The sequence below is a fragment of the Mesoplodon mirus genome (genome assembly GCF_964341445.2).
Source record: "Mesoplodon mirus genome assembly, chromosome: 5".
NCBI classification, from domain to species: domain Eukaryota; kingdom Metazoa; phylum Chordata; class Mammalia; order Artiodactyla; family Ziphiidae; genus Mesoplodon; species Mesoplodon mirus.
This window is the reverse complement of record NC_138980.1, coordinates 38,286,812-38,310,072: the sequence shown is the minus strand read 5'-3', so window position 1 is coordinate 38,310,072 and position 23,261 is coordinate 38,286,812. Positions and strand designations below refer to the sequence as shown.

Sequence of the window (23,261 nt, the reverse complement as noted above, 5' to 3'; positions counted from 1 at the left end):
TCCTTTGTCTATACTCTGGGGAGGGAGGAGCTCGGGCAGGAGGGATTTAAGGACCTTTAGGCTAGACGGAGAGGAGACTGGAGCAGAGGCCTGAGCTCGAGGCCCTAGCGAGGGCAGGGTCCGGGCGGTGGGAGTGGAGAGCGGAGAAATCCTGGGGTTGAGAAAGCAGGTGGGCGGTGCAGGGGTGGAGAAGGAGACGAGGCTTATTTTTAAATTTAAGCCGGTGGGGTTGGGTGTCCCCTTTTTGTTTGGGACAAAATGCCCTTGGGGCTCCCCTGGGCGGTAACCGCACACGTATATATAAGGGCGTGTGACGCCGCCCCAAAGCTCCACCCCTCCAGTCTGGACCTTTTCCACCCCGGAATCCCCACCCCCGCGCCACGCGCACACGCAGACTTCAGAACGCTGCAGTTCAGGCCAGATGTTTATTCTGAGCCCAGGTGGGAGGGTGGGAGGAGGAGCAAGAGGGGGTGCGGGGCGCAAGGATCTTAGTCCCATCGAGTCACAGGTCCTGGCGGGCCTGGTCCAAGGCTGTGGCTGGTATGTCTCCGAACCCTGTTGCGGGCGCGCTCTCTGGAGAGAGGCGACTCAGGCTGAGCAGGGGAGAGGACACTACGGCAGCTCACCCCCTTCCCAACCGATCATTGGCCGCCCCATCAGTCTGTGTGCCGGGGCGAGGGTGGGTGCTAGGTCTGAAACCCGAATTCTCCTTGCCTAGTGTGCCTGTCTGAGGTGTTGAGGTCCTTTCTTACGACACTAAGCCCGCAGTCGGCCGCGGATCACCATTACGTGATTTCGAATCCCAGCTCCACCAAATTTTGTGACCTTTGGCAAGTTAATTTCAGAGAGTGCCTCATTTTTAAATATCTGTTATGGGGATTATAAGAGTATCTACCTGAAGCTTGTTACAAGGATTAATATGCGTAAAACATTTGGTACTCCGCCTGGCAGAGAGAACGCGCTATGAAGAGTCATTATCACCTCCCTCCTCCATCCGTCCTACCGGCCCCAGGTTACACTCCCCCTCTTCCTTCCCCCCAACACTTACCTGCCTCACTGGGGCCTCCTGGGCGGGGGGCCACTGGGCTAGGCTCTTGGGGGCGGGCCGGGGGGCGGGGGCGCTGGAGAGGAGAGGCAGGCTGAGGAGTAGGGGTTGCTGCGCGCTGGGCCGGGGCAAGGGCGCCCCCTGGGGGGCTGCTGCAGGCGTAGCGGAAGCAGGTCTAGGGATGGTCAGGCCCGAGCAGGCTGGGATCGCCGCGACCAGGGGTCCGGACGCGTGGGAATAGTAGGCTGGGGGCCAGGCGGAGATCCCGGCGGGCCCAGGTTGGTACCTGAGTGAGCGCAGACGAGGCCGAGCCCGGCGGCCAGAGCGGCGCCCAGCACGAAGGCGGCCAACACAAGTGCTACCACCGGCGCGGGCTCCAGGATCCCCGGGGCCGGCACGGGAGGCTCGGGTCGCACGGCTCTGCCGGGGACGCCCTTGGGTGGTCCTGTGAGGAGTACAACGCAGAGACTGGGCTCATGCCTCAGATGTCCTCCTCATCCCCCTTCCCGACCCCAGAGACCCCCGCTGAGGACTACTGCGTGCTCACTGGGGGGCAGCCGCGGCACCGTGACCACGATGGGCTGCGTCAGCGTGTGCAGGTGAGGGCTGTCGGTACCCCGACTCTCATCGCGGCCACTGCCGGCGCCCGCGCACGCCTCATCCCGAGGCAGACACTGGGAAGGAGGGGGAGGCAAGAGGCGGGGACGTCAGGGCCCCGGCTCCAGGGGCGGGTCCCCAGGGCTCCCAAGAGATCTAAGTGTCCAGCACTATATTGCAACCAGGTGTCGCACTACTAGACCCCTGGAAATTCGGCCCCTTCGGACGTCCCTGCGCCCAACCCCAGCCTGAGACCCACTGCCTACTCCCAGTTTCGAGGTACCTCCGCCCCCAGGTCCAAAAGCTCCCAGACCCCCAGATCCCCAAACCCTAAGGGGCTTCTCCCTCAGATGCCAGAGGCTCTTGTGCCCAGCCCCCGACGGGCCCGGGCGCCCAGATTCCCCGCCCCGTGCCCGAGCACCGGCGACAGTGGAGACAGCGTCAGAGGCGCAGGCGTCTGGCGGGCTCCCCGGAGGCGGCGGCAGCGGCTCAGCTGGCAGTGCAGGAACTGCACAGAGGCGTTGAAGACCGGGCGCAGGCGGAAGCTGAAGCGCGCGGGGCGAGCGGCACCTGGGAGCGGCCGCGGTGGCGGGAAGGTGACCGAGGAGTCGGCGGAACAGCCCCCGCGCAGCAGCGCCAGGGCGGGGCCCGCGATCGGGCGTGAGGATGGTGTCACCGAGCAGCGGTGCAGGACCATGCCCCAGCGCGGGGAGGGACGGGCCAGTGCCGCCTGGGGGGCGGGGTCGCGGTCAGGGTCGGCTGCCCCCACCGGCTGCCACCCAGCCTCGGTGAGCCCCGTGCCCGTACCTGCACGAACACGCGACTGTCAGCCGGGACCTCCAGCGGCCCCGCGCGGCGCGGGAAGGCGTCCTCCGCGTCCGACAGCTCCAGACTGAAAAGGGGTCGGCGCAGCCTGGGCCCTGGCGCCGCGGGGAACGGGGACACTGGCAGGGAGAAAGGGTGGCACAGGGGAAGGAGGATGCGCTGTCCCTTAGGCCCCCCAGGCAAGTGAGCCAACCTCGCCTCCACTGCCTACTTTGGAAAATGGATGCAATTGCGGTGGAGGATTCACCCGCGCTCGGCTTCCGCGCTTCCCACCGCCAGCCGAAAAGCAGCTGTGATGTACCCCCTGGAGACAGCCCAGCCCAGCCCCTGAGCCTGGGCGCAAAGCTGCGCCTTCCTGGGGAGGAACCCCCTTCCCAGACCTCTACTTCTCCACCCCCCGTGAGCGAGGGAATCCCTGGCTCGGAAGGGGTCGAGGGGCACCTGATGGTGGAGGGTCAGCCTGGGTGAGGTCAAAGGTCCTCCCCTTCTGGAGTCTGAACCCCCCGCTCACGCACCGAGGACCAGGGGCTCCTCTGGGGTCACAGCAGGGCCGTTTGGGGGGAGGGTGCTGGCCCCATTCTTGCCTTTCTAAGGGGAGGGAAGAATAGCAAGGTGCTCTCCCCCCAGCTCTTTGGGCATCGTGGAGGCCCAGCCCGGCCACCAGGGTCTGGGCCTTTTCCCTTTGTCGGTGTTCCTCACTCACTCGCAGGCTGAGGGCAGCAGCGGCAAAGGGTAGAGGCACAGGGGAGCCTCCACTGGGGTGTGTGATCACACACACATGCACCACACTGACAAAGACCTCTGCCTTAAGGAGGCGCTCAGCTGGGGTCCTCATCAAAGGATGTTCTCAAATGTCCAGCATCACCAGCACAGACATTCCCTGAAAGCATTGGTGCGGACTGCTCCCCTCCCACAGCCCTTGGTCTCACCGTGGCTGCTGGGACTTCGAAGCAGCTGGGGATCCCAGAGAACCTGGAAAACGGGGGACGGGGCAGACCCCACCTCCCACCCACCCCCGTTCCCCCAGGCAGGGTGAATGAGAGGGTGCACTGAGAAAGGGTAACACGGGAATGGAGGTGTGCTAGGCCCCATCCCCTTGCTTGTACATACCAGCTGGCTCGCTGGGCAAGGTGGTCGTCCCTGGGAGCAGGGCCAGAAGCAGGATCAGGGTGCCCAGCATGCTGGACCGGCTGAGGCAGCACCGGGCCCAGCAGGCGGGCAGGCGGCTCTGGCCTTGGCTGGGGGGCCATTTGGGGAGGCAAGGAGTGGGGGCGGCGCACTGATGGGCGGACATCAGAGCCCACGGCCAAGGCCTGCTGGGGATTAAGGGCTCTCTGGCCAGACCTGTAGCTATCCGGTTGGTGGGAGGTCCCTCACACTGGCCATTAGATATGGGGCTAGTCACTACAAACACCACCCCACCAGCCACCAGCCCTGCCTGTTTCTCTTCGCTGCAGAGGCCCCATCCACCAGAATGGTCCCGAGCCCCAAGGTCAGGGCTCACGACCCCTTCCCTGGCCCCTTTCCCCACCTCACTGCCAGGCCCTGCCAGGCTCGCGACACACACCACAGACACCGCAGAAGAAAAGGGAGGGGTTTTATTCTCAAGCGTCTAAGGATTTACAAACGAGGGCGTTTCGTTTTAAAAAGGGATGGGGCAGTACTGGCGGCCTGAGAAGGGGTTGTGGACCATGGGCTGGGCCCAGGCCGCCCCAGGCCCCCACCTGCCCACTTCACCCTCTGCCTGATGGAGAGGGATGGCTGGTGACTGGTGACTGGCGGGGTGGGGGGGAGACATGGGAAAGGCAGGGGGGAAGGAGAGGCTCCCATTTAACACTGAAGGCGGGGAGGGGGAACGGGCCGACACACACTCACAGAACAGAAAGTTAAATAAAAATAAACTCAGGCAGCTGGCCCTTGGGGCCAGCCACGCGACCTTCCCGGCTACCCACAAAGGCCCCTGTGGCTGGGGCCCATGAGGGAGGGCGGGGGCCAGGCCTACTGGCCCCGCACCCTGCCCCACTCCCCTCACAAAGGGGATTGGAGCGAGAGAAGGTGGCCACCCCCCAGAGGGGGGACAGAGAAAAGATGACTTCGAGTACTTTTTAAAACATGCGGCGTTTTGTGACTATCCTAGTAGTAACTACAGTCAGTGAGATAGATGGAGGGTACAGTGATGCCTAGTCTAGATTGCTTCAGCTACATCCAGCGAACTTCCTCACCTTTGGTGTTGGTTGCTTTTTGTGGTTTTTCTGGAGTTATTTTTTCTTTTTGCTTTTTTTTTTTTTTGTTATTTCGTTGTCCACTTGATTTGCATGCATCACCAACAAAAAGGAAACACACCCCCTCCTGCTCTGGCTGCTCCCCAGGGCCCCGGGGATGTCGGGGCCAGGGCCTCAGCATGGGCTGGGGACTGGCCAGCTCTGGGTGAGTCGAGGGGTGCTCAGGGCCATTACGAGGGCGTGACTGCCTCCACACCCCCAGCCCTCGGCCTGCCCCACCTCTGTCCCTGTCACACATCCTCAGACCCCCACGTCCACTCCACGTGCCCTCAATCCCTGCCTCCCCAGGCCCCATGGGCCCCACTCCTGTCACCCATTCCCTCCTCTGCCTCTGCCTCACCGGCACCTGCTGCCCTCCACCATGCCCCACGCCTGCCTTCCCTGAAGGCCACCTGTGTGGCCACGGCCCCTTGGGCTCCCTCCACGCCCCCCGAGGTCCTCAACTCACCCCTACAAGCTGTGGCCAGTCTCCAGCCCCGAGGGAGCAGCACCCCGCCCCCAGAGAGCCCACCTTTGGGACTAGTCTCTCCCTGGCGGGGTGGTCCAGGCCCCCACGGCTCGGCCCCCAGCCCCCCAGCGCCCATGGGCCATCGGGGGGGCTGCCACAAGCAGCTAAACATGACTTTGGTAAAAGTTTCTGAAGGTACCGACAAACCCCATGAGAACAAGCTCTTCTCCTCCCCCCACCCCCCAAACACCCCACCAAGTACAATAAAATACGATAAACTCCAAAAAGGACCCCCTGAGATCAAAAAGAGAAAGAGAGAGAGACCAGCCCGGGTCTGGCTGCAGTCACAACGTCCAGCCTGCCTGCCCAGGGCGAGGACGCCAGCCAACTGACTCATGGCTTGCCAGAGACCTAAACGGACCCAGGGGTGCCGCCGGGGGTGGCAGGGCCTGGGCCAGGAGAGAGGCAGAGGCAGGGAGGGAGACAGGGAAAGCCAGAGAGGTAGAGAGGGAGGGGACAGAGAGGGAGACGGAGCCAGGGTGCATGTGCGTGCGAGGCGGCAGTGGGACAGCGCGGTGTGGAGGGGAGGGGACAGGACGGGCGGCTCTCTCCCGGCCCCCGGGGGCCGCCCCAGCCCAGAGGTTACAACTGAATAAATAGCGAGTCTGCTCGCGGCCTGCTGTCTTCCGTTCACAGTGTCTGTCGGGGGGGATGCGCACAGCCGGCTGATCCTGGGACGGGAAGGGCTGGGGCCTGGCGGGCCCATCTGTCCATGGCTGGTGGGCAGGGAGTCAGGGGTGGGTCGGCGCCCCCTACTTTCTGTCCTCAGCCCTCGGCGGCCGTCCAGGTCCCAGGGCTCCCCTGGCGGGCAGCTGGGTGGCCGGGTGGGGAAGGGGAGGCCGGTGGCCACGCCTCCGGCCCCCAGTGGGCTGGCCGCCGCTGTGCGGCTACCTGAAGAAGGGCAGGTGGTGCTGGCTCAGGACCCCGCTCGCCCGCGGCGACTCGGTCTTCGCCATGACATCCTTGAACCAGGACGCCACGTCCACCTCCAGCGTCTCGTAGCGCTTGATGAAGCTGTGTTCCTGTGGGGCCCAAGGCGGGGCACTTAGGGCAAGGGCGTCTTCCCTGCTGGCCTTGCTCAGGCCCGGCGTCCAGTGTGGCGGGGGGCTTAGGATGGGGGCTGGGGAGGGCCCCGGGTACTCACAAGTAGCTTATTATACTTTGGTCTCTTCCTGTGATCTTTAGTAAGGCTGGAGGGAGAAGAGGAAAGGAAGAGAAGTGAGAGCAGGGAGGAGGGGCCTGGCCGCCCTCGTGGCTGAGTCGGGTCTGCAAGATCTGTGGGCAGAAGCCTGCACCCTCCCGGCCCTGCGCTTGGGCCCCCCAACGTGACAGAAGCCCAATGTGCGCTGTGAGATGCCCATGGGAGAGGTGGGTGGGCTCCCCTACGGGAGGCCTCAATGTGGACGTCCCGCGTGCGCTACTCTTGCCAGTTGGTGCAGGACACTCAGAGCCCTTAGCCCTGGGGCGCCTCTGCTCGTTCACAGCTCCCCCAAGGTGAAGCCCAAGGGCCACCCTGCCAAATACCCCTGGGGCCAGGTGTCCCCTCAGGCTGAGTCCAAACCCAACTCCTAGCTCCCGGGGCTTGGGCTCCAGCCCCCACCCCATCCTGGGGCCCCTCTCCCCTCCCCAGTGGCCTGGGTGCAGGGCCACATCTGACCTCGCCCTGCCTTCCAGAGCGGAGGGCGGGGCTGGGGCTCCTCAGCAGTCTTTAACTCTTAGCTGCGGCATGTGGGATCTAGTTCCCTGACCAGGGATCGAACCCGGGCCCCCTGCATCAGGAGCGTGGAGTCTTAACCGCTGTGCCACCAGGGAAGTCCCCTCACCAGTCTTTGACGAAGGACTGAAAGTCCCCCGAGAAGCCCATGTGACCGGGCAGGAGCGGGGGCTCTTCCTGTAGGACTTTGGTGAGGACCTCAAAGTCCGTCTTGCAGTTCTTGTAGGGAAACTGTCCCGTCGCCAGCTCCACCTGGGAGAGAGATGGGCAGGGCTGGGCCGGCCAAGGACAGGATCCTGCCCTTTCCCGCCACCTGCCTCTGTACTCCGAGAAGACCCCACCCCTGGCCTCGGAGAGCAGGGGCCCCAACTCACCAAGGAGATGCCCAGGCTCCACACATCGGCCCGGATGTCGTAGTCGGGCTTGGTGGGGTCTGGGGGATCGATGCGCTCAGGCTGCCGGTGGGAAGCAGGAGAGGGTGGATGTACCCCTGTGGCTGCGGTGGGTACACCGCCCCTCATGTCTGCCCGCCGGGCGCTGCTGGGCCCCACTTACTGCCATGTAGGCAGCGCAACCTGCGCTCCGCGTTTTGGCTTTGGAGTCAACGAGGCGGCCGCTGATGCCGAAGTCGCAGAGCTTGATCTGGCCCCGCTCATCCAGCAGGATGTTGGAGGGCTTGACGTCCCGGTGGATCACGCCGTGCTTCTCCTTCAGGTAGTAGAGTGCCTTCACGATCTGCGGCGCGGGCAGAGGAGGGCACCAGTGATGGCAGGGACAGGGCCTGGCAGGGGGGGGCCACCTGCCCGCCTGCGCCCCACCCAGCTGCTCACCGCCACCGTCATCTTGCCCAGGATCCGCTCAGGGATAGGGCCCTGCATCCGCTTCTTGAGCTTCTCGGCGCACGTGCCCATGAGCTCCATGGCAATGAAGACGTCCGTCTGCGGGGACAGCAGGTGGTGGCTTGGCGGGGTGGCTGTACCTTCTTGCCCACCCCAGACAGGCTCGGGTCCTGGGGAGGGGCGGGGGGCACGAGGCTGGCTCAGAGACCAGCACGGGAAGCTTGGGGGGCGGGCGGCCGGCTCACGTTGGTGATGAAGGTCCCGAAGCACTGCACGATGTAGGGGCAGTCGTGGCTCTTGAGCACCACATCCAGGTCCATGAGGATCCGCTTGTTCTCTTCCTTGTTCCCCGAGCGCCGCATTTGCTGCACGGGACAGCAGGGGCCTTAGCGCCGAGCCTGGGGCACGGGGCCCACCCGGGGCGGGGGCGGGCTCACCTTGACAGCGATGACGTGCCCCGTCTTCCGGAAACGCATCTTCCACACCTGGCCACAGGTGCCGCTGCCCATCTCCCCCAGGTTCTCCAGGTCGTTGATTTCTGCCTGGTAGCGCTGGCGAGGAGAGCCAGGGCTGGGGGTCCACCGGGCTTCTGCCCTCCACCCCCAGCCCAGACCTACCAGCTGCGTCCTGCCCACCCTCCCTGGGGGGGCCGAGGGAAGGGCGGTACCTGGCCCCCAATGGTCAGGTAGCCCGTCTGCTTCATGATCTCCTGCAGCTTCTGGTCAATCTCGATGCTGAGGGGACAGAGCGTGGGTGCCGTTGAATGGGGGTCCTGACCAACCTGAGGCCACCCCAGCCCCTAACACACAGGGTTCCACAGAGCTCACCAGCTCCTCCCTGAGGCTGGCTCTGCACCCCGCCCCGCCCCGGCCCCAACCTCCCGGCCCTCCCACTGGCCACCCTAGCCGCTCACCTCTCCATGCTGCGGGGTGTGAACAAGGTTGACGGGAGCCCCAGCATGTGGCGGGGCCGGGCGGGGGGCGTGGGGTGCTGCGGGGAGCTCTCGGAGGACGGTGAGCGGCTGCCCCCATCATTGGCCAGTGGGAGCTGCAGGGCTGGGGTGGTGAAAACCAGGGGCGAGGAGGGGGTTAGCTCCCAGCTGGCTCCAACTCAAGGGCCTGGCGCCCTCATCTTCCCCTCCCTGGCATCCCTCAGGTAGGGCGGCACAGCCCCCTGCCCTGCTGGGCTGGAGGAGCTCCCCGCTCCCAGACCACTCTTAGAGTGCCTTTTCCCACCCCGCCCCCCGCCCACTCCTCCCACCTGGAAGGGCTTGCGGTGGGCTGTTGAGGTGGGGTGGTCCCCAGAGGCTAAGGGTTCATCCCCAAGCCTCCCCTGACAGAAAACGGAGGCCCAGAGGCGGATGCTGTCCCTCGGGCAGGCAGCCTCCCCGCTGTGTCCCTTTCCTCCCCACCTCTGCCCGGGAAGCAGGCCCAGGGCCACCACGCCCACACTCTGGACCACACAAGGCAGGAATGCCCGCTGGGATCAGCCCGAGCTCTGGCGCTGTGGGCAGCGCTGACCTTGGCTGGACCACCCTGGGGAGAAAGTGGGCAAGGGACCCAGGCTTCCAGCTGCCTCGCCCAGCACTCTGTTTCAGGGTCAGGGAGGGCCGCCCTCTGGCCAGCGGGCTCATCGGTGAGCCTCCCGGCCTGGCCTGCGGAGCTAGGGCCGACGAGGCAGGGGCAGGACCCCAGGCTGGGCCTGTGTCCTCCGGGTGAGGGGATCCAGGTGGCATAGCCCCTCCAGGGGCCAGCGGGACGTGGGGGGCAGGGGCCAGGCCAGGCGGCGAGTTCGGTTCTTTCCAGAAGCCTGCATGCGGACAGCTCGGGCATGCTACAGGCAGGCAGGCAGGCAGCGGGCAGGCAGCGGGCACCCCAGGACGGGCAGGCAGCATTAGGGGACGGAAGGGCAGGAGACAGACAGACGGGAGCTGAGACTTGGGGCCCAGCTGCCCAGAGGAGGCGCCGCAGAGACAGGCCGGGGAGGGGCCTGGGAAAGGAGAGCAGATTCCCTGAGGGATGAGGAGCCTCCGGGTTGGGCAGGCCCCAGGGTGGGGAGTGGAGGCCAGGGTGACTACCCTCCAGTGAACCCCTGAACGCCAGAGACCCTGGCACTCGGCCTCCAGAAGGGGAGACCCTGGCTGGGGAGGCTGCAGGCTACAAGCACCTCCCAGGTTCACCTTCCCCTGGAGAGCAGGCCAGGAGCTGGGGGCCTGCCAGTCTCCTTAGCCCTTGGCTGACGCCCCCTCCTCTCTCTCCACACTTCCCGAACGGCCCACCTTCTCCTCCCACAGTTCTCCAGGCACCTGGTGACGTGGGCCCAGTGATCAACGGGTATGGTGCAGCACCTGGTGCCCGGGCGCTTTGCTGGCCTGCAACCCTGACCGCGGCCAGAGCGAGGGGCAGGTCTATGAGCCTGGCCTGTAGTCCTAGGAGGGCCTGGCGGGAGTGATGGAAGAGCTCTAGGGACCCTGGGGACGTGGCTGGGCCCAGTCCCCTCCACTGGCCCGGAGGCCTCTCCTCCCGTGCCCTCCCTGCTGCTCTGCTCTGCCGGGGCCAGAATCCCAGTCCTAATCCCTCCCTCTCTGGCTGGACAACCTCCAGGGCTCCCGAGGACCCTCGAGCTCCCCCTGCACCGGGACCCTGGATCCCTGTCAGGTTCAGATTCCCTGGGGGCACCAGGGCCCCCTTTCTGAGTGAGGACCACAGCCCTCTCCTCCCCACACCTCTCGGTGTGGTGTCCTGTCGGACCCCTCCCTTACACAGTCCACCGGGCCCTCTGAGGGCTGCCCCAGAACCCGTGGCCAAGACTGTAGGGGGACAGAGCCTTCCAGCCGGCCCCACAAACTGACGCACGGTAGGCGTGTGAGTGGGGCCGGTGCAGGGTGGCTAAGGTGGGGTGGAGAGAGGTAGACAAAGACCCTGAGAACAGAAGTCACAGAGGTGGGTACCAGGCCCACGGCAGGTCAGGAGGGCAGAATGAGAGCGAGAGGCTGAAGGGGAAAGAGAGAGAGAGAAGAATAAATGAGAGAGAACGAGAAAGGACACGGGGCGGGGGGGGGGGGCATGCGGCCATCAGGAGCCACACACGTACCAGGCTGTCCGTCGACACACGTAGGCACACGCACACAGGGCATGGCACAAAACCACGCAGATGGGGAGATGACATGCCACAAGGTCTCCAGCAGAGCCACAGAGCCCCTCACCTTCCGACACACACGCGCGCGCACATACACACCCCCACACACCCCCACACACGCACACTTCCCAACCTAGTCCTGCTCACACACACAAGGACCAACGAGGCCAGACCCCCACCCCATCTCTCTCAGCACCCCCGCCCTTTGCACAGGCATGTCCCACACCCATCTGCTCCCAGACCCACTGGCACCTGCGCTCCGCCCCTAGGGGGGCTGCTTCCTCCACTTCCATCCCTGTGCTGCCCCCACCTCCCAGGAGACTTTGCTCAAATTCCACCTTCTCCAGAGGCTTCCTGACCGCAACCCTGCTCCCTGCTCCACCTGGCCTTCCCTCCAAGGCGCCAGGGCCTCCTCCACTTCCCGCCCGGAGGCCCTCAGTGCTCACAGCCCTCCAAGCCCCAGGGCCCCCCACCCCCTGGGGTGTGCCAGCCTCAAGAGGACAGGGACTCAGTCCAAGCCTAGCACAGCTCAGCCCAGGGGGCGACACGGGTCCGCTGGGCTGCTGAGGCGGATGAGCAGGCGCAGAGCCCAGCTCTCTCTCCCCCCGCTCATGCACACGCCTGCAGGCACACGCACGGACACTCGTGACCCCCTTGGCAGGCGACAGACTCCCGGCCGGTGAGGGAGTCTGTCTCCTCCTCCAGGGAGTCCAAACCTGAGCCCGAGAGGAAGGGAGGAGCGGGAGGTGAGAAGACAGAGGAAGTGGCCGCGTGGGCCGGACGTGGACGGTGTGGATGGACAGAGAGTGAGGGTGAGAGGGGGGATGCGCACGCACACACGCACACACGGAGCACGTGGGAGGGGGAAGGGGAGGATGGCATTCTGCGGCCGGGGCAGCGGTTAGGTCAATGGTGCAGAGGTCCAAGCAGCGATGATAAAAAGGCTGGTACCTGCTCGTTGGGACGGGGCAGGAGCAGGGCTTAGAGTGATCACAATAACTGGATGGGGAAAAGGAAGAAAAAAAAACAACAACAACACCACGATAAATCACAACGGAAACAACCGATTTGTCCAAAAGAAAAGAAATCAAATCAAATCATAACGAAGAGGAGGGGGAGGCACGCGGCACCAAACTGCAGAGATGGGTAGAAACCGACAGAGATGGGAGAACTGGGAGGATGGGATGGAGCTGACATAGACACAGATGCCTGGAGGGGGCTCCCCGGGGCCTGCTCACCATGGGTCTCACCGTGCCTCGCTCTGCATCTGGGACAGCCACCCCGCAAGGCACCCCAGGCCCCGTACCTAGGCCTGTCTCGTCCACGCTGGGGTTGGAGGGGGAGCAGCACTGCAGAGCCCAGCGGGGATCCTCCAGTCCTGGCTGGGCTTCCTACCCCAGGCAGTGTCCAATGCCAGCACTGCCACCTCAGGTTTTTTTCTGGGCCCCAAGAGACACACACACACATACACCCCCAATCCAGTGAGGAACCCACACGGGCCCAGGTCAGGAAAGGGAGGATGGGGAGTGGACCCTACACAAGGATGGGGGCGCCAGGCTGCGTGAGCAGGCAGTGCTGGGGGAACCCAGATGAGGAGGTGTCTTCCCCATCCTGTCAGGATGACCCCACAGGGAGCTACATAAGCCACAGGAGTCATATCAGAGGGGAGAAAAAGGAGAGCAATTTGCTGGGTCAAGAGAGACACAGAAGGCATGGGTGTGTGGGCAGGGGAATTCTCTGGTGGTCCAGTGGTTAAGACTGCACTTCCAATGCAGGGGGCACTGGTTCAATCCTCGGTGGGGCAACTAACATGCCACATGCCGCGCGGTGCGTCCAAAAACAAAAACAGAAAGCATGTGTGTGGGCTGCTGTTCATCAGGTCTGTAGGGAGGGGAAAAATCTGACTCCCTCTGAGCTTCAAGGATATGGGGAGGGGATCATGCAGGAAATCACAAGGAGACTAGATGTGGTCACAGTGATTCCGAGCCAGGTGTGGGTGCTGGGGGGTAGCTCTTGACTCCAGATGACAAGACACCAGGGAGACAGGCACTGGGATTGTGGGATCAGAAAGGAGGTGCATGTGCCCTGGGATGCCTAGATAGAGTCGCACTGGCCTCAGGTGTCCCCGGGCTGGGTGGGTGTGGGTAAGAATGGGGAAGTCACTTGATTCTAAGTGACAAAGTCGCCACGCTTAGGAGTTGCGTGTTTATTTCTGGAAGAGCCAGAAAGATGGCAACAGTGAAACGAGTCAGAGGAGTATGAAGGGGCCTGGTGTATGTGGGTAAACTGTATGTGGGAGGGAGTCCGCTGAGCCCAATGACAAGATCCCAGAGGGGGGAGAATGGAGCACCAGACACAACCACAGGGATGGTTATATGGTCAAGCGACCTCAGGTGTCCCCTGGCCAGGTGCGCGTGTGTGAGCGTGAGTGGATCATCTGCTGAACCCCGATGACAAGGACCCAGGTGCGGAGTGGGGGTGGGGGGTGGGGGAACCTCTTGACACAATCACTGAAATGGCGGGAGTAGAATCAGCTGGTGAAAAGGGATGTGTACATGTTAGCGGAGGACCTGGATGTGGTCACGGTCGCATGAAGTAGGAGAAGCAAGGCTCAGGGTAGGTGACAGAGGCTCCGAGGATCCCGGTGATTGGGGGCGGGTCATCAGGTGGGGGGGCCTCGCCTGGGGCCGGGTAACTAGGCTCCCAGGCCCCGTTAAGGGGGAACCTCCAGGCAGGGGGAGGGCTGCCCGGGAACCCGCGGAGCCCCACGCCTCCCGGGTCACTGTGACCCTCTCACCGCTGGCCGATAGCGGGGAGCGGGTCGGAGAGGAGGAGCTAGAGCGCCCCGGAAGCGGGGGCGGGGCCTGGAGGCGGGGGCGGGGCCTCCCGCGGCGCGCGCCCCGCCCCGCTCGCCCCCTCCCCCACGCCGCCGTGCTTACTGGGCCTGGGCCGCTGGGGGCTGATATCCAGGTTGAGGTCGATCCTCCGCCGGGCCTCGCGGTTCTCCTGCTTCAGCTTTGCTTCCAGGCGGGACAGCTTCTGCTCCAGGGAGGACGCCGCCATCTTCCCCGCCGCCGCCGCGCACCGCCCGGCCGCCCGTCAGTCCCGCAGACAAACACCGCACTGCGCCTGCGCTCGGATGACCCCGCCGAGCCGCCGTCTCGCTCGGCAGGGCGCATGCTCGCGGTACACACCCGCCCTTCCCGCGTGCGAACTTCCGCGCGTGCGTGCTTCGTCCCGGCCGGAGGGATGACGCCGCCTAGAGCTCGCTGCTGGCAACGTGCGAATCCTCTCAGTGTGAGGCGCATGCGTGAGTTCCCGAGAGCTCCGGCAAGAGGCGCTGTGTGGAAACCCACTCATCGTTCTGCTTAGAGCGGTGGGCGGAGAAAGCAGCGCGCAAGCATACAGAGGAGGAGAGGAGGTCACGCCCGTGGCTTCTGCTGCGCATGCGCATTCGTGACTTTTTTTTTTTTTTTTTTTTTCTTTCTTTCTTTCTTTCCTGTCGCTGTCCCCGGTGGTCGCCATGGTTGTGTGTCCTCAGCCTCGTTCTTTCTCTTCCCGGCCCGGCCATCGCTGGCACCCACTCCCTCTCGGAACTGCCTTTCTCATCTCGGACAGTGCTTCATTAGGATCCCTGTTAACGCTTAATTGCTGCCTCCTCACCATAATTAGGCACCCGGGGCAAGCCCTTTCCATTTCAGCAGGCTCAGGGTTGGCCGAGGACATGTAGGATGGGCGGGGTAGGGCTCGGGCCACTGTCAGGACGCTGGGAATCCAGTGGCGTGACCCCTGACCTCGGCGACGGGGCGAGGAGGGGGCCGGGAGGGGGGCCAAGGTCAAGGCCAGAGAGTTCCAAGTCAGACTTGCGTGGGACATTTGAGACTTCCCTCAACTGCCCTGCCCCCAGGATTTGCGCCCAGCTCCTGGACAACGCAGAAGATAGGCCCCGGGGTTTGGTGCCTCTACCTGGCGCCTCCGCGGCCTACACATTTTCTTTAGCTGGTCTGAAGAGTGCTGGGAAAGTGCCCCCATCTGGAACCCTGGGGCCACCGGAGAGCCCCTTGCCTCTGCTCTCTGGTGCCAGGAGGAGGCTCGCATTTTGCAGACACCATGGAGGTGGTGATCCCAGGAGGTCAGGGTTGGGCAGGCTGTACCCTGCCCGCTCCAGCACAGGGACACTGTGATGGGCGTTGAAGGCTTGTGGCGACTCCTCTGGTGACAACTTACAGGTGGAGCAGATCCAAAACTGTGGTGCCGGGAGACTAACAGGGAAGGTAGAGGAAGAGCGGTTCTCCAGGAAAAAAGCTAGGCAGACGATGCCACCTGATTTCTCCTGGTTAGCTGAGGTCTCTCTCTGCCTCTGCTTCCAGGATAGACTCATACCCTTGATTCTGGAATGTGACTGTCGCCACTTGCCTGTACTTGGTCTGGTGGAATCGAAGGCTTAGACTATGACAGGAGTGGACAGAAGGGATCAAGATTATAGTTCTCATAGTATCATTTATTAAGCACCCACTGATATACACTCCCTTGCACAGGGAACATTTGAAAGACAAAGTCCCAGCCTGTCTTCAGAAAAATGTACCCTCCCCAGCAGGTGTTCTTAACCTGGGGTTCCCGATCCTTAGGATGTCCATAAACAGCCCTCTAGGGGATCTGGGGGAATCTGTTGATTGCCTCAAGTTGTTTGCAGAACTTTTCATGTATGTGCACGTGAGCATTTTCCTGAGGAAGGAGGTGCCCAGCTTTCGTCAGATTTCTCAAAGCATCTAGGGATCTAAAAAAAATTTCAGAATCCCTGCTCTAGACACCCAGATATCTACTTTGTAGGTCAGCATTTCCCAACACACAGGCCTGGGACTGTCTGTGTCAGAATTACCTGGGATGCTTATATTTACCGGCAAGTTCCTGGCCTCCAGGCAAAGCTCCTGAGTCAGTCTTTCAGGGGTGGGGCCTGGGATGTTTTGTTTTGGTGATGTTGATTTTGATGCCTAGCCAAATATGAAAACCATTTTTCTGAGTTCAGGTGTCCATAGCAAACAACTTATAAATAGGGGATTAACATCCAATTTGGGGGTGGAGGAGGGGGGAGCTTGTCCATTGCGTCTGTGTCCCCTCCTTGGGAGAGAATCCCAGAGATAAGCTGTTTTGGTCCGGAAGAGAGGGTTGATATCCCATTGGGATGAGCCCCACCCCCATATGTGGCATTGATTGAGCCAGAATGTTCGGAGTGGGTTGGGGGAGCAGCAGCTCTGGCCCAGGGCTGGGGGCAGGCCAGCTAGCCAAAGACACAGGTGTGGTTTTGCTCTGAGAGTCTTATGACTGAGTTAATCCCTCCAGGATGTTCCACCCCAGATCCACAGCCTCCCAGGCAAACCGATCCCAGGATCTTGCCTGGGTTCCACCAGCCTGGCACGTCTGCTCCTCCTCTTCTGGCCTGGACTCACTTGGCCCCCTCCCTTGAAGATAACAGTAGAGATTCCAGGGTGGTAGCATCCTGGAAGGACTCTACCGCAACCCGCCCCTCCCTGGCTTCACTCCACCTCCATCCTGTCCCGCACCTCTGCCGGCAGCCCTTCGTAAAGGGTGTCCTCCACCAGGAGCCCCGACTTCTTCAGTCCCCCACAGTTGCCGAGTTCTTCCGGCAGCGCCTCCAGCCGGTTGCCCTTGAGCTCCAGGCGGCTGAGGGCCCCAAGGGCCCCCACCTGGGGCGAGAGCTGGCTCAGGTGGTTGTAGCCAAGGAGCAGCGTCCGCAGCTTGCGGCAGAAGAAGAGCTCGTCGGGCAGAAGCTCCAGGGCGTTGTAGGAGAGAGCCAGGTGCTGCAGGTTCTGGAGGAGGCCCAGCTCGGCCGGCAGGGAGTGCAGCCCGTTATGGGAGACGTCCAGCAGGCGGAGGCCAGAGCACATGCCGAGCTGGGTGGGCAGTGTCTCCAGCTTGTTGTGGCTGAGATAGAGCTGCTCAAGGCCCCGGAGCTTCCGTACATGCTCGGGGACATAGGCGATCTGGTTGTGCCACAGCCGGAGTGTGACCAGCTTGCGACAGTGCTGGAAGCTGAGGATCTCCTCGATGGACCGCAGGTGGTTGTCCTTGAGGTCCAGTTCCTGCAGTGCGCCCAGGCTGAAGACGGCATGGGGGATGCGCTCCAGCCCGCAGGCCACCAGCTCCAGCTCCCGAAGCACCGCCAGCTTCTTGAGGCTGTTCAGTGCCAGCAGGCGGGCCCCGTCATTGTGCAGGCTGAGCCGCTGCAGGTGACCGGCCACGTCGGTCACGCTGGCGGGCACCTTGCCGGCGTTGCTCCGCAGAGACAGCACCTTCAGCTGCTTCAGCTCCCGGAGGCTCTCAAGGGTCGCTGCCCGGGCCAGCTCCGGTGGGAAGACCCCCTCCAGGTGCAGCTCCTCCAGGCCGCGCAGCCCGAACACCCAGAGGGGCACTTCTCGGAGCTCCTCGCACTTGACACGGATGACCTTCAGGTGGTCCCGCAGGAAGATCTGCAAGGAGAAGGGCAGCCTGGCCGGCGAGTGGAGCAGGCTGATCTCCTGCAGGTGCACCAGCTGCGAGAGGCCTGGGGGGAAGGTGATGTCACAGATGGCCTCCAGCCGCAGGGCCTCCACCTCGCTGAGCTCGAAGACCGTGTCAGGCAGCCCCGGGAGCATGCAGAGGGCCAGCTCGAGCCGGCCGCAGGCGTTGCGCTGCAGCTTCTGCCGCAGCTTCTCAGTCGTCCACTCGTGGTTGAGGTTGAGCTGCTTCAGGCGGCTCTCGCTGACCTCAGAGAGGAAGACAGCGAAGCGCTTGGAGTAGAGTGAGTCGTACTGGTCGATGAGGTGCAGCATGAAGGCGAAGTCGTTCTTGACGTCGGGGATGTCGCCCATGCCCGTCTCTTCCCGCACGGACCGGAAGGAGTACTCCTTGAGGGGCCGGTGGAAGAGCCAGCAGAGTGTGTAAAAGCAGGTGATCCCGTAGACGCACACGAAGGAGATGTAGCAGAAAGCCAGCTTGGAGAAGAGGTGGGCCTTGGTGTGGTTGCAGCAGAAGCTGGCATAGCCCGTGACCTCCGAGGTCTCCACCCTACAGGCCACCAGGAAGCTGATCTTCCCCACGTAGATGAGGTTGTAGACCAGGATGGCCAAGAACTTGCAGACCTTGAGCACCGTCTGCCGGATGTACATGGTGTACAGGATGTCCCCCTCTTCCACGTGCATGCGGAATTTCTTGACCTTCTCAAACAGGGCTTTGGCCTGCTCACCCTCCTTTTTGTCCAGCAGGGTGACAGCCGGTGGCTCCGTTACCACCTTCTCGGGCTCCGCCAGCATCTTCCCCTTCTCACCCTCACCTGCCTTCCCCGGTCCTGCTGCCGCTGCTGCCATGGTCACCATTGCCCGCCTGGCGGCGGCAGGGTCCTTGTGGTTCTCCCCGGAGACCTCGGATAGGGCCCGCGTGGTCCACGGAGAGTCGAAACACTTGCCCAGGATGGAGATGAAGTGCTCAATCTTGGAGCTGGTGCCGGGGAACTTGAACCAGAAGCTGGTGCAGACCATGAAGATGAGCGTGTGGATGATAACCAGGTAGGGGAAGTACTTGGCGTACCAGTGGAGGGCCGTCTCGTAGCAGAGCTGGTTAATGAAGCTGTATTGCTGCAGGTCCAGGTTGTTCCTGAGGCCGCTCAACTCCCGGAGGTCCCCCATGTGCTCGGAGACCCCCCGTGGCAGCAGTTGCTGGCACGGGGCCTCTGATAAGTTCTCCCGGGGTTCATGACTGGGCAGACAGATGATCTTGTCCTGTGTCACCTGGGGATGGGAGAGAGGGTGAAAGATGGTGAAGGATCTGGGGCGGCCTGGGAAGTTGTGGGGTGTGGGAGGAAGCAGGCCGAAGGCAAGAGAGGTTTCCATCAACCCCCAACTGTCTCCAGTTTGTTCCCCAGCTTTGGAAGAGTCAATAAACCTCTGAGCATCGGACTTTGTCTGAAAAAAAGAGCTGGGTTGATTTGTGTCCTTCGAAAAGATGTTGAAGTCCTAACCCCCAAATACCTGTGAATGTTGCTTTGTTTGGAAATAGTCTTTCCAGAGCAGATGTAATCAAGTTAAGATGAGGTCATTGGGGGTGGGCCCTAACCCAATAGGACTTTGGGCTTATAAAAGGGAGAAATCTGGACACAGACACACACAGACACACAGACGTACACACACGGAAGATGCTTTGGAAGATACAGGGAGAACGTTATCTATAAACCAAGGAAAGCTGAGGCCACCAGAGTCTAGAAGGGAGGCGTGGAACTCATTTTCCCTCACAGCTTTCGGAAGGAAGCAACCCCGTCAACACTTTGATTTCAGGCTTTCAGTCTCCAGAACTAAGAGACGGTAACGGAAGACTTCCGGAACCTCCCAGACCCCGCCCCTAGAGACCCCGCCCCTGCCCCGCCCCTTACCTGGAGGGTGCAGCCGAAGACCCCGATCATGAGCATAGCCACGGTGAGGTACTCGGCCAGCACGTCCCACCAAGGTTTGAGCACCTTGAAGGCGGGCTGGTGCTCCGCGAACTGCTTGAACTCCGCCACCGGAATCATCCCGCCTGTGGGAGAGCAGGAAGTGGAGGGGGCAGAGAGAGACCCTCAGGAAAGGGCGCCTGGTGCCGGGTCCCCAGAAGAGCCAGACACACGCATCTGCTCCCAATCCGCGCTCGGCCCTGCCAAACTCTGGCAGAACCCACACGCTGTGCGCTTCCTTCCCCTCCCCCCACAGACCTCGCCTCCTTCCTGGAGCCGGGCAACTACTGTCCTCACCACCTCTGCTCCCAGGGACCCCTGTCCCGGTCGGACTCTGCTTGCCCTCTCAGAGCTCAGGAGGGGCAGTCCACGGGGCCGCTGCCCCACAGCTTGCCCGTGTAGCCTTCTCCCGGAGCCCAGGCATCTCCTCCCACCCTTGACGCCAATTGGAAACACTTCGCTCTGCTTCTCTGACCCCAGGTACCCGGTATCCAGGCGGCCAGCCCCGGCTCCCTCCACCACTGGACCAGAGAGAGTCCCAGAGACTCGGGGACTTCCGGGGCGTGGGCCCCGCACCCCCTTCAGGGGCGCTCCGGGCACCACCTCCAACCTCCAACCGGAAAAGCCGGCTGGAGCCTGGTTCTGGTTACGGGCCCCAGGGGCAGGGAGTGGCAAAGCTGATGGCTGGTCAGCCCTGGGGGGTGGGAGTGCCACCTAGAACACCTGGATTTCTAGCGGGGCAAGTGCCTAGGATCTGCGGCAGAAAACAGAGACCTGGCCTCTGAGAGGCAGGGGCAGGGGGGCGCGAGGACGAGGCAGAGGATGAGGAAATGGAAAACTCACAGGGAGAGAGCCAGGGTGACACCTACGACTGGGACAGGGCTGGGCTGCCAGGCTCCTGGGCGGCCAGCCCACTCTGTCTGTCCCAGGCTTTCATTTTAGACCAAGGTATCATTATTCCAGATACAGACAGCCAGGCGCAAGTCACACGGAGGCGTGGGCCACGGGCCAGGACATCACCCTCCCTGACAGGCAGTCGGGAGCCTTTCCCCCATCTCCGAGGCTGGAGGGGCGAAAAGGAAAGGGAGGCAGCAAGCCCCTCACCGCCTCGGAGGGGGCTCCTAGGCAGTCTGCCCCCCTCCCCAGCACCCATGCTCCCAAATATAAAGATCCTGTTTTATATCACGCAGGTTTCCTGCGGCCTGCGGTGCTCATCCTGATAGCCTGTCACTGGGCACAGGCTGGGCAAAGAAGGGAGGCATCTGGGCCACGAGCCGGTCCTCCAGCCTCCCACCCTTCTCCTGGGTGGGAGGGAAACTGGCCTCTGTCCCACACCTCAGTCAATCGCTCTGACACCTCCTTGCCTCCCTTTTTGGTCCCCACAACCCTTGAAGGCCTTAGGGTTACTCCTGAGTGAGAACAAGGTGGAAGTGGGCGGGGATATGGGATGCAGGCCCCGCCCACCAGGCTGAAGTCAGGGCAGTCCGCCACAGCCCTTAATCCCATCAGAGGCTCCCACCTCAGTACCAGGGATAATACGTAAGGGTCAGGGACACGCCTGCCCACACCCAGTCTCCGGGGCCCCCTGACTCAGGCCCTGACTCACCCAGCAGCCGGCACATGCAAGGGGGTGTGCAGACAGAGCACAGGATCCCTCACCCAATGGCCCATCCCTCGTGCTCAGTTTAACACCGTGTCCTAAACAACAAGCTGAGTAAAGTTGCCTCCAGTGCATCATTGGCTCAGACACCAGGGAATCTGCTAGAAACACACTCAGGGCAGCTCAACAGCCCCCAGGAGCCAAATTGCAGCCACCAAAAGGGACACCCTGGGGGCATTCTGGCGTGTGCACCTCAGGGCATGTGTGTACAAAGGGCAAGTACACACTAAGTTGAGGAGAGACCCAGGACCAGGGAGCCGGCCATATGCCCTCTTCCAGTTCTGGCCACCCACTGTTCTCCCTGCCCTGGCCACCTACCCCTGCGAGGGACACTGCTTAGCTGCTTCACCTGAGAATGGTAACTGTTAGCAAAAATGCCACACACACGGGCAGGGACCAACTTCCTGCCCCCGAGGCCTTGCCACCCTTCAGGACCCATCTCACAATGGTGGAAGCTCCCCAGTGGCCATCCCGGGTCCACAATCAAAGGCAAGAAGGCAGAGACACACCCAGGGTCCCCAGCAGATGGCCCAGAGGATGCGCCCCCAGAGCAAAGTGTATACACAACAGCCTCAGAAGCAGACATGGGGTTATCATTATCTGTCTCCATGACTCAATCTTCATCGTCCCGAACCTGCCATTAAGTTTCCCCAGACACAAGGCTGGCCCCCCTGTGTCTGAACAGGGCTGGTGGGAGGGCTTGGGGAGAAGGCTTCATGGGGGTGTGGGAGCAGAGAACTTATGACCACCAGATGCTTTCAGTGTCTCATTTTATCCCAGCCCTGGGAGCGTGGATGTTGGGACCCTCCTTTTCCAGACTCAGGAGAGTGAAATAACTTGCTCAAGGTGTCACAGTTTGTGACAAGTGGCATTCGAGGCGAGACCCCCAAGTCCCGTCTGTCTGATCACGTTGTTGAGTGAGAACGTCTCGCTGAGATGAAGCATCTTTGCCGAAAGAACCTCAGAAGGGGTTCCTTCAGGCAGAGAAGAAATGGAGGGAGGATGGCTGCTCTGCCCAGCAGGCTGAGTTGTCCTGCTCAGCCTAGGGCCAGGAACATGCCCCCTACCCAGCCTTAGCTCCGGTCACCCATGCCTCACCCCTGCTGCTGCTTCTCCCTCAGGCCTTCCCCAAGCCCCCAGCTTGCCTCCGAACACGTGGCGGTGGCGGGTGCTCCTGGTCCAGCGCCCCATCCCACACCGTCCCCACCCACAGCCCATGCTAAGGGGCAAAGAAGAAACAGTGACTGTTGTCAGCCCTGAAATGGGTCTTGGAGGACACAGGGTCCAACTTTGGATTTTTACACAAGTGAGAAACTGTGGCCTGGTTGGGGGAGGGTGGCCCCATAGTAGCAGATCCTGTTCTGGGCCCCAGGCCTAGGGACTCCCAACCCAGTACTTTTCCAAGCTGTCCTGCCAGGACTAGGGGGGTCTGGGGAGTCTTGAGGTTCAAGAGTCCCAGAAGAGACAGCCTGGTGAGGCTCCCAAGTGGTAGGGTTCTGGGAATTGAGGGACTCACAGGGCTGAGTCGTCAGCAGCGGAGGAGAGGGGAACACGGTCAAGACCCTCAGGGTGGACCCCAGCCTGTTGATCTTCACTCGTCCTTGGCCAGGCCTGCCGGGCTCCCTGACAGGCGCCCTTAGGCTGGCCAGGGCGGGGCCTCTCTCTGCACCCCCCAGCCCACCCCCCAGCTCCTTCTGTGCCCCAGACAGCGTTGGACTCAGGTCACAGGGCCAGCCGCACCTGGGGCGGTCCTCCCGTGGGCCAGATCCTCACCCCGCCACCTGGTCCCCAGGGGCGGAGAGCCACCTACTCACCTCACGGGCCGGACGCTTGTTCCAACTCCTGTGTCCCTGGGAGCGGAGCGGCCGGGACTCCCGCAGAGTTCGCGGGACAGGCTGGGTGAGTCAGGGCGGGCGGGCGGGCGAGCTGGACAAGAGCCGGGAGCAGCTCCGCCCCGCCCGGCCCCGCCCGGCCCCGCCCACCAGCCGTCTCGGCCCCGCGTCCCTTAGGGCGCTCACAGGTCGCCCCCGACTCCTGGTACCGCGGGATCGCGGGAGGAGGGCGATCCTAATCCTGATGTCTCCGAGGTGGGCGAGGGGCTGGTCGGAGGAGCAGGGACCGTAGAATTCTGGGCTCCGCTTCAGTGGGGCAAACCTGGCACGGGGGAAACTGAG

General features: G+C 62.7%; 3 protein-coding genes across 7 annotated transcripts; all 3 read right to left on the bottom strand.

Annotated features, from left to right (window-relative positions):
• Nucleotides 1-456: 456 nt before the first annotated feature.
• TGFBR3L (transforming growth factor beta receptor 3 like) lies at nucleotides 457-3,551 on the bottom strand. The gene is made up of 7 exons (XM_082621555.1): nucleotides 2,909-3,551; nucleotides 2,450-2,586; nucleotides 2,064-2,372; nucleotides 1,593-1,719; nucleotides 1,332-1,490; nucleotides 1,049-1,121; nucleotides 457-573 (listed from the first exon to the last, which is right to left on the bottom strand). The coding sequence occupies exons 1-6, from the start codon at nucleotides 3,300-3,302 to the stop codon at nucleotides 1,087-1,089; spliced, it is 1,161 nt and encodes a 386-aa protein (XP_082477681.1). The 5' UTR covers nucleotides 3,303-3,551; the 3' UTR covers nucleotides 457-573; nucleotides 1,049-1,086.
• A 499-nt stretch (nucleotides 3,552-4,050) lies between these two features.
• MAP2K7 (mitogen-activated protein kinase kinase 7) lies at nucleotides 4,051-14,109 on the bottom strand. Of its 2 annotated transcripts, XM_082621553.1 has the most exons (12): nucleotides 13,888-14,109; nucleotides 11,900-11,947; nucleotides 8,724-8,865; nucleotides 8,478-8,544; nucleotides 8,248-8,361; nucleotides 8,056-8,175; nucleotides 7,802-7,909; nucleotides 7,527-7,706; nucleotides 7,346-7,426; nucleotides 7,081-7,223; nucleotides 6,402-6,447; nucleotides 4,051-6,279 (listed from the first exon to the last, which is right to left on the bottom strand). In XM_082621553.1, the coding sequence occupies exons 1-12, from the start codon at nucleotides 14,009-14,011 to the stop codon at nucleotides 6,145-6,147; spliced, it is 1,308 nt and encodes a 435-aa protein (XP_082477679.1). In that variant the 5' UTR covers nucleotides 14,012-14,109; the 3' UTR covers nucleotides 4,051-6,144. The 2 variants fall into 2 exon arrangements, with proteins under 2 accessions (XP_082477679.1, XP_082477680.1); XM_082621554.1 differs by lacking the exon at nucleotides 11,900-11,947.
• Nucleotides 14,110-14,518: 409 nt separating this feature from the next.
• On the bottom strand, nucleotides 14,519-22,988 carry LRRC8E (leucine rich repeat containing 8 VRAC subunit E). 4 transcript variants are annotated; one of them, XM_082621550.1, is made up of 3 exons: nucleotides 22,902-22,988; nucleotides 19,371-19,513; nucleotides 14,519-18,732 (listed from the first exon to the last, which is right to left on the bottom strand). In XM_082621550.1, exons 2-3 carry the CDS (start codon nucleotides 19,506-19,508, stop codon nucleotides 16,483-16,485), a joined length of 2,388 nt encoding a protein of 795 aa, XP_082477676.1. In that variant the 5' UTR covers nucleotides 19,509-19,513; nucleotides 22,902-22,988; the 3' UTR covers nucleotides 14,519-16,482. The 4 variants fall into 4 exon arrangements, with proteins under 4 accessions (XP_082477676.1, XP_082477678.1, XP_082477675.1 ...); XM_082621552.1 differs by lacking the exon at nucleotides 22,902-22,988 and adding an exon at nucleotides 19,903-20,290; XM_082621549.1 differs by lacking the exon at nucleotides 22,902-22,988 and adding an exon at nucleotides 19,686-20,289.
• Between the last annotated feature and the right edge of the window lie 273 nt (nucleotides 22,989-23,261).

What these genes read in the sequence shown, in the direction of transcription:
- TGFBR3L (XM_082621555.1), bottom strand. Translation starts at nt 3,302, where the DNA reads ATGAGGACCCCAGCTGAGCGCCTCCTTAAGGCAGAGGTCTTTGTCAGT. An exon ending in ACAGTCGCGTGTTCGTGCAG is followed by an intron (nt 2,373 to 2,449) that starts GTACGGGCACGG and finishes CCCGCCCCCCAG; the next exon opens with GCGGCACTGGCCCGTCCCTC. An exon ending in CGCTGTCTCCACTGTCGCCG is followed by an intron (nt 1,720 to 2,063) that starts GTGCTCGGGCAC and finishes CCTCCTTCCCAG; the next exon opens with TGTCTGCCTCGGGATGAGGC.
- MAP2K7 (XM_082621553.1), bottom strand. Translation starts at nt 14,011, where the DNA reads ATGGCGGCGTCCTCCCTGGAGCAGAAGCTGTCCCGCCTGGAAGCAAAG. An exon ending in GGAGCCTGGGCATCTCCTTG is followed by an intron (nt 7,224 to 7,345) that starts GTGAGTTGGGGC and finishes TCTCTCTCCCAG; the next exon opens with GTGGAGCTGGCGACGGGACA. An exon ending in CAGTCCTTCGTCAAAGACTG is followed by an intron (nt 6,448 to 7,080) that starts GTGAGGGGACTT and finishes TTCTCCCTCCAG; the next exon opens with CCTTACTAAAGATCACAGGA.
- LRRC8E (XM_082621550.1), bottom strand. Translation starts at nt 19,508, where the DNA reads ATGATTCCGGTGGCGGAGTTCAAGCAGTTCGCGGAGCACCAGCCCGCC. An exon ending in TCTTCGGCTGCACCCTCCAG is followed by an intron (nt 18,733 to 19,370) that starts GTAAGGGGCGGG and finishes TCCCATCCCCAG; the next exon opens with GTGACACAGGACAAGATCAT.